The sequence below is a fragment of the Electrona antarctica genome (genome assembly GCF_951216825.1).
Source record: "Electrona antarctica genome assembly, chromosome: 14".
Classification (NCBI taxonomy): Eukaryota; Metazoa; Chordata; class Actinopteri; order Myctophiformes; family Myctophidae; genus Electrona; species Electrona antarctica.
In genome coordinates this window covers 36,772,016-36,780,985 of record NC_136795.1, presented here as the reverse complement: position 1 = coordinate 36,780,985, position 8,970 = coordinate 36,772,016, and the positions used below count along the sequence as shown (strand labels likewise).

At 46.0% G+C, this 8,970-nt stretch overlaps 1 protein-coding gene across 1 annotated transcript in view; it reads left to right on the top strand.

Annotated features, from left to right (window-relative positions):
- Nucleotides 1–8,970, top strand: part of LOC306937169 (nuclear factor 1 X-type-like) — a gene marked incomplete at its 5' end in the record, with an annotated part of 54,302 nt that overhangs the window by 15,642 nt on the left and 29,690 nt on the right. The window contains one exon of the mRNA XM_079520834.1: nt 7,092–7,166. Within this exon, the coding sequence (XP_079376960.1) occupies nt 7,092–7,166 (75 nt within the window). The remainder of the gene's footprint in view (nt 1–7,091; nt 7,167–8,970) is intronic.

Sequence of the window (8,970 nt, the reverse complement as noted above, 5' to 3'; positions counted from 1 at the left end):
CCTCTGTGTGAGCGAGCGTGTGTCCCGGCGGAGTTGGGTCTGAGTTTATTATAGTAAGGAGAGCTGATGGGGGCTGTGCTGCGAGTGTGGCGGGCCACTCATAAATCACACTGACGTTATTGGAAGATGGGAACCACATGGCCGCTGCCGAGCTCAGTGCTGACCTCATGCGCCGTCCCCGCTGTGGTTAACCCTGCAGGGAGGGAGGGAGAGAGAGAGGGAGAGAGAGGGAGGCAGAGGGAGAGGGAGAGGGAGAGAGAGGGAGGGAGAGGGAGAGAGAGAGAGAGGGAGGGAGAGAGGGAGGGAGAGGGAGAGAGAGAGGGAGAGGGAGAGGGAGAGAGAGGGAGGGAGAGGGAGAGAGAGAGAGAGGGAGGGAGAGAGGGAGGGAGAGAGAGAGGGAGAGAGAGGGAGGCAGAGGGAGAGGGAGAGGGAGAGAGAGGGAGGGAGAGGGAGAGAGAGAGAGAGGGAGGGAGAGAGGGAGGGAGAGGGAGAGAGAGAGGGAGAGGGAGAGAGAGGGAGGGAGAGGGAGAGAGAGAGAGAGGGAGGGAGAGAGGGAGGGAGAGAGAGAGGGAGAGAGAGAGAGAGAGAGAGAGAGAGGGAGGGAGGGAGAGAATGAGAGGGAGAGAATGAGAAGGAGAGAGAGAGGGAGGGAGGGAAGGAGGGAGGGATGGAGGGAGGGAGGGAGAGTAGGGTCTAATGGATGTCGATAGAGAGGGAGGGAGAGTAGGTTCTAAGGGATGTCGATAGAGAGGGAGGGAGAGTAGGGTCTAAGGGATGTCGATAGAGAGGGAGGGAGAGTAGGGTCTAAGGGATGTCGATAGAGAGGGAGGGAGAGTAGGGTCTAAGGGATGTCGATAGAGAGGGAGGGAGAGTAGGGTCTAAGGGATGTCGATAGAGAGGGAGGGAGAGTAGGGTCTAAGGGATGTCGATAGAGAGGGAGGGAGAGTAGGGTCTAAGGGATGTCGATAGAGAGGGAGGGAGAGAAGCAAAGTGATGGATGGATAGAGGTAGTGGTGGAAAAAGTACTCAAATGTTTTACCTATAAGTAAAAGTATCAATACTGCAATATAGAAATGCTGAAAGTACAAAAGTATTGTCATCGAAATGTACTTAAAGTACCAAAAGTAAAAGTACTCATTATGCAGAATGTGTCATTTCAAGTTCTCAAATGCATATACAAAATCTTAGAAATATCAGATGTAAAAGCTCACAATGCATCTCATTGTGACGCATTGTGAGCTTGTAGATTGTCTATTTTCAAATGGCCGAAATGTGTATAGGGCTGAAATGGTTACTGTATATGTTTTGTAATAATAATAATAAAAATCTACAGTAACTAGTAACAAAAGTTTTCAAATAATAATTGTAGTGGAGTCAAAGTACAATATTTGCCTCTGAGATGTAGTGGAGTAGAAGTAAAAGTACTGGCAATTGGAAATACTCAAGTAAAGTACTATTACCTCAAAAGTGTACTTAAGTACAGTACTTGAGTGAACGTACTTAGTTACTTTCCTCTACTGGACGGAGGAGGGAGTGAGAGGCGGGTGAGGGAGAGAGAGAGAGAGAGAGAGAGAGAGAGAGAGAGAGAGAGAGAGAGAGAGAGAGAGAGAGAGAGGAAATGCATGTAGGGATGATGGAGCAGAGAAGGGTCCAAGAGAGGGAGGAAGAGGATGGAGTAGAGAGAGAGAGAGGGATAGGGACGAATGGGAGGAGAGAGAGCGATAGGAACCAATGAAAGGAGAGAGAGAGAGGGATAGAGACGAATGGGAGGAGAGAGAGCGATAGGAACCAATGAAAGGAGAGAGAGAGAGGGATAGGGACGAATGGGAGGAGAGAGAGCGATAGGAACCAATGAAAGGAGAGAGAGAGAGGGATAGGGACGAATGGGAGGAGAGAGAGCGATAGGAACCAATGAGAGGAGAGAGAGAGGGATAGGGACGAATGGGAGGAGAGAGAGCGATAGGAACCAATGAGAGGAGAGAGAGAGGGATAGGGACGAATGGGAGGAGAGAGAGCGATAGGAACCAATGAGAGGAGAGAGAGAGAGGGATAGGGACGAATGGGAGGAGAGAGAGCGATAGGAACCAATGAGAGGAGAGAGAGAGAGGGATAGGGATAGGGACGAATGGGAGGAGAGAGAGCGATAGGAACAATTTACAATTACAATTTACAATTTAGGCATTTAGCAGACGCTCTTAATCCAGAGCGACTTACATTAAGCAAGAACAAAAAGCATGGGAATACATCACATATATAAACAGCATTTATCAAGAAACATGCGTAAGCTAAGAACGTAACTAGAACATATCTATATATAATGACACTATACATATAAGCTATACATATATATTATACTATGCTGTACTGAACCAATGAGAGGAGAGAGAGATTGATAGGGACAAATGGGAGGAGAGGAGAGAGAGAGAGGAGAGAGAGCAGAAGAGGGAGAAAACCGAGAACAAATGAGAACCTGGAATAATGGAGGGAGGAAGAGGAGAGGAGGAATGGGGCGAGGGGGGGGGGGGTGGAGGAAGAGAAGAGGAGGAGTGGGGGGGGGGGTGGAGGAAGAGAAGAGGAGGAGTGGGACGGGGGACGGGGGACGGGGCGGAAGGGCGTGGATTTAAAACTCACTCACCCGTGGAGTCGAGGACATCCTACTATACTATATAGACACAGCAAATACAACTGGACATATGGATGTGGACAGTATGGAGTGCACACACATCTGTTAACACACACACACACATGCGTGTGTGTGTGTGTGTGTGTGTGTGTGTGTGTGTGTGTGTGTGTGTGTGTGTGTGTGTGTGTGTGTGTGTGTGTGAGATGTAGAAGTACAATCACGCATGATGACACGTATTCAATCACACACACACACATCACACACACACACACACCACTGCACATGGGGGGGGGGGGGGGGGGGGGAGTCTGACAAAACTTCAGAACAGCGTGCACAAACATGGCTGAGCCAATCGGTGCAGACGTCATGACATCATATAGATAAACACGGTCCATAGCAGAACCCTCTGGCACACTGACTGCCCACAGGACCACATATGTCAACATTACAGACGCGTGCGTGCGTGCGTGCGTGCGTGCGTGCGCAACTACTCGCTGTGAATGCACTTATTATGTGTGTGGTATTTGTGCAGTACGTGCACACACACACACACACACGCACATGAATACACCTTGGTGTTTATAGCCCTGCATGTGTGTTTGATATTACGTGCACACACATACGCACACATACGCACGTATAGTACAGTGGTTCCCAAACCTTTCAGCCTGTGAACCTAAACTGAAATGTGATATTCACCCGGGGCCCAAACTACGCACCGCGTTGTGAGCTTGCAGATCGGCTATTTTCACTACTTCTTAAATATTTGTTAATTTGTTCTAATTTATGGAATTTCTAACAATTTGTCTTTCATTTCTTCACAACATTACTGGGAAAAAAAACTTTGGATTTTGTTATTAATAATTCATGAAAAGTTTAGCATTTTTGGGGAATGTTCTTTTTAAATAACAAAAAACTAAGGGGACCCATGTCAATGTGTCCGTGACCCACAAATGGGTCCCGACCACCACCGCTTGGGAAACGGTGGTATAGAGCGCCAAAGTCCTGACGTCACTCGCTCATCCCCTGGTTCTGCCTGCTTCACGGAAGTACAATTCTCTATGGAGAATAACATGGGGTCATCTTAAAATCGTTTCATGTAAGCATTGTGGTCCAAAAATAAACAAGCCGTCTCTGCATTGTTGTCACGGACTTGTCTCTGTATCGTTTGCGACACACAGTCAGTCACTCATATTTGATACAGTCTGTTTCTAGCGAAAATGTAACTAATTCAGTAGCAGTAACAATAGCGTTTTCTCTCAGTCAGTTGATTCTTCATATCCATATGAGTGAAACGGCCAGGATGACATTTTTTCTTTTTCCAAACACAGTTCTTATATGAGGCGATCTAAAATCCCCCCTATGGGGATTACAATGCAAATAAATAGTACATGAACCCGTGGATTTGCGCCCTCTAACGATATTGACGTCAGACTTCGGTGCTCTATAGCAGGGGTTCTCAACGTTTTTGGCCGGGGACCCCCGAAAATGCTTTGGCAACGTCTCGGGACCCCCGCCCCGCCCCCCTCCCGAACCCCAATATAAGGGGCTGCCTTCACGAGGACGTCTCGGGCTGTTCCCCGCCTAAGTTTTGTGAACGATATAAAACTTTACTGCGTCTACATTGCGGTTATGTTAATTATGTACGACGTCCACTCGAGACCGGTAAACTGCTCCGTTTTCAAGATAAAGATGCAGTACACATGGCTGGCCTGTAGATGGCCATCAAAAAAAAGAAAAAGCTTCTAAAAGTAGGCTATATGAAAGCGTTGGTATTTCACACAGGTGTTGCCAAATAACTAATTATCTTGATCAGATGCGCATATGACATATCTAGGTCATATCAATTTAATGAGCAGAGCAGTGCTGCTTCTCTCTCTGAGTCTGCACACACTGACTGACCAGCTAAAGTGTATGCCTACTAAACCATAATATATGACAAACCTTGGATTAATTCTTCTGAAAACAGCAGCAAGCACAAAGTAAGTGTGAGAGAGAGAGGGAGAGAGAGAGTGTGAGAGAGAGAGAGAGAGAGAGAGAGAGAGAGCGTGCGCGCCCCTTCTCTCGGTCAGATCATCATACACAGCTCACAACGAGGAGCGGCATGGTACATTGTGAATTTATGATTTTGACTTTGGAGATTGAAATATATATATTCGCTGGTGCGCAACACCTCTGAATGTCAGATAATTGCTTGATTCCTTCCACCTGCTGGCAGCACAGTGCTAATCATTGCCTATTTTTTAACACGCAGCATCTCTCTCTCTCTCTCTCTCTCTCTCTCTCTCTCTTTTTGTGACTGTGAGACTGACACAGACGCGGTCAATAATATATAGCATAAATAATAGGCCAAATATAACACTTTCCCTCTATCTGTGATCAGCTCCTCACACACAACTCCTCTCTCGTGCATGCCTGCTCAATTGTTTGCGTGCGTGCGGGCTGCAGATCGGCTATTTTTGGAGAAGAGATTTATAGACATTATGTGCAAATATAAAATAGCTGTGATACTTATATGTAAGTGGTTATGGTGAAATAAACCATTAACACTGGTTAGTTTGGAGGGGGCGAGGGGACTATGACATCACCGTTTCAGCAAATTAGGCGGCATTCGCTGTACACACGGAGACGTGAAAGTCGCGTCTCCAAACTTTCCCACTCTGGAAGGTAGTTTCAAAATTAGCCGTTAAAGTCCCCCAAAACGCCGTCTCCGTGTGACAAAAAGGGCAGATCGGCTAATTACTTGCCCGAGAAACACCGAAATCGTCCTCATCTGGATGGCCCCTAAATTGACTGCTACAATAACCTTAACCCATTTTGGGCGGGAACCCCTTTTGGTGTTTTAAGCATTATGTTATAATTTAGCTAATGAAAAATAGCAGATCTACAAGCTCATAGCGCGCCACCGAGTGGCGCGCTATGAACTTGTAGGTCTGCTATTTTTGAAAAATCGTGAAAATAAAATTTAAAAAAAATCTTCTTTTTTTTTTGAAAATAATTTGGGGACCCCCTAAAATAATTTTGCGACCCCCCCGAGTGGTCGCGACCCACGGGTTGAGAACCCCTGCTCTATAGCAGGCGTCTGTGTTGGCCTGGTATTCCCCTGTTGCGTTGGACGCAGGCAGGCAGGCGGGCCATGCATGTGTGTTGGCCTGGTATTCCCCTGTTGCGTTGGACGCGGGCAGGCAGGCGGGCCATGCATGTGTGTTGGCCTGGTATTCCCCTGTTGCGTTGGACGCGGGCAGGCAGGCGGGCCATGCATGTGTGTTGGGCTGTCAGCGGTGCAGGACAACCTGTCTAGAGACTTGATTTGATAAGTGTGTGATACGTCCAACCAGAGAGCCTGTCCTATCTTATGGAAAACACATGGCCCCCATTGGATGACACCAGCGGTTTTATCTGCTTTTTCCATGTGTTTTTCAAACTGCGTCCGTCTGTGTCTGCGTCTGTGTGTGTGTGTGTGTGTGTGTGTGTGTGTGTGTGTGTGTGTGTGTGCGTGTGTGCGTGTGCGTGTGCGCGTGCGTGTGTGTGTGCGTGTGTGTGTGTGTGCGTGTGTGAGAGAGAGAGAGAGAGATTCATCTGTGCGTTCTCTGTGTTTAAGACCACATACAGTATGTACTGTATGTACTGTGTACTAAACCAGAATAGTTGACCAGAGTACCTCAGGGCTTTATATTAGGCCCCCTGCTGTTTTAACTGTTGTAACTGTGTTCACTGTAACTGTGTTCACAGAAAATTGCCAATCTACAAGCTCACACAATGCATTGTGTTAAGTGAACTTGCGTTGTGAACTTGTAGATGGCCTAATTTCACAGAGGCCCCTCCCCCTTTCCACCGGGGTTGAACCGGTTCAGTTCAGTTCTTTTTTCCCGCCTAATATTGAAGCAGTTCAAAGTGTTTCAATTGGTTCAGAACCCTAAAGGTTGGCTCGGAACTGGACCCAGACAAAATGGCCGCCGGTTCAGTGACAGCACCACGGTTCCAAGAATCTAGAACGGAACCAGTTCTAGAACCAAAGTTCTTTTGGTGGAAAATGGGCCTGAGTGTTTGCCTCAGAATTGTGAGGCTCACACTGACGATGCTCCCTCCCTACCTTCAAAACCACCCTGAAAACACACCTGCTTAGACTAGCCTTTCCGAGTTGACTTGATTTCAACTTTATTGCTTTTTATTCTTATATTTTATTTCCTAATAAAGTTGTGCTTTTCTATGTTCTCTCCCCTGGCCCGCACACATGTAAAACGTCTTTGAAGAGTACTATATAAATCCCAGATATTATTATTATTATTTATTGGTACGCAGTAAAAAGCCTCTGTGTCAATTTAACCATTTTTTACAGTCTCGTCCGTTTAGATGAACACAGAGTGATATTTTTTACGGTGTATAGTATGTGTACTTCTATGAATATCATATGGGCATGTCTGTGTTACTCTCTCTCACACACTCCTCTCTCTCCCGCTATCCCCAGGGCACTTGAGTTTCCAGGACTGCTTTGTGACTTCTGGGGTGTGGAACGTTGCCGAGCTGGTCCGTGTGTCACAGAGTGAGTCACTACTATAATTTCCTCTGTCAGTCGGTCTCTCCCTTGCAGACGACACAAACACACACACGCACGCACGCTCGCACGCACGCACGCAGTCACACACACACAGACGACACACTACCCACTTCACTCTCCCTGTCACTCCCAATACATTCTCTTTCACTCCCTCACAGTCTGAGTCACCGTATAGTCTAATACTTTAATAGCAGGACTTACCCCGAGCGAGGCAGCCTCACTCAAACCCTGGCCTGCATGTGGACCCATTAAGTGGTCCATCAGTGGAGTGTCCATCAAACCCTGGCCTGCGTGGAGACCCATTAAGTGGTCCATCAGTGGAACAGAGTGTCGAGCTTTCTAAACCAGTGATGAGTAAACGGGTTCGTGAGCTAATGAACTAACTTCATGTTGTCACGGTTTGCAGGTGTTAGGACCCAAGTGCAGGAAACTCAAACAAAGGCAGGACAAGAAGATCACATAAACTTGACTTTACTTGGGAAAAGACATAGGAAAACATAAGTACACTGAACATAAAACCTGACACTTCAAAAGTACATTAAACAATTAATAAATCCTCAGCAAACGGGGTTCATCTGGACTAGACAAGGGACAAACAATATTAGGAGGGCATTAAACATACAGTCACTAGCAGCGAGAGATAAAGACCCATCGATGCTCCTTAGCCTCGATGGGATTAAGGCTTTCGATAGATTAGATTGGCTCTTTTTAGAAGAGACTTTGAAAGAAATGGGTTTTAGAGAAGAATTTGTTTCTTGGATTAATCTGCTATATAATAATTCCAAATCAAGAATTAGAGTTAATGGTCACTGTTCAGAATTTTTCAAGGTTGAGAGGGGCGTAAAACAGGGAGATTCATTATCCCCTGTTCTCTACGCAATTAGTATAGAATGTTTGGCTGAAGCTATACGTCGAAATACTCAGATCCAAGGCATTCCAGACGATGGTGGGTTCGTCCACAAGGTGGCGCTATTCGCTGACGATGTTTTGCTCTTCATAAGAAATCCACTGCTCTCTATCCCCCCACTCATGCAGTGCCTGCAAAGTTATGGATCCGTTTCAGGTTATAAAATTAACGAAAGCAAATCGGAGGCAATGATGATTTCTGGGTCCTGGCCTACACAACTAAACAAAGATGTATCATATCGTTGGTCTAAACAGGGGTTTAGGTACTTGGGGATTATAATCACACCAAATCCCACACAATTATTTGATGCAAACTATACAAAATTAATTAGAGCCATTAAAAATGATCTGGGGAGATGGGATGTTCTTCCCCTTTCTTTATTGGGTAGAGTTGAAACGGTGAAAATGAATGTATTGCCTAGACTTCTGTTCTTGTTTCAGTCCTTGCCTGTCAGAGTACCCATCTCCACCTTTAAGGCACTTGATCGAATGATTTCTAAATTTATTTGGCAAAATAAAAAGCCCAGGATAAGGCTCAAAACACTTCTTTTGCCAAAAATTAGGGGAGGCCTAGGCCTTCCCAATTTAAAGCATTACTATTGGGCGGCTCAGCTGACTGCAATTGTCGCATGGATAGGTAATGATGAAGAGACAGGTTGGAACCGAATAGAACAGAGCACAATTAAAGGGGTGTCTCTGTCAGCATTACCCTTCCTTGATAAAAAAACTATTGATAAAAACAAAATTAAAATAGGAAATGAATGGATAAAGCATACATTAAAGGTGTGGGAAGCAGTTAGGAAAACACTGTGGGGACCAGGGTCAGTTTCAAGGGCAATGCCAATAGTGGGTAACATTGATTTCTCTCCATCCATAAGTGATA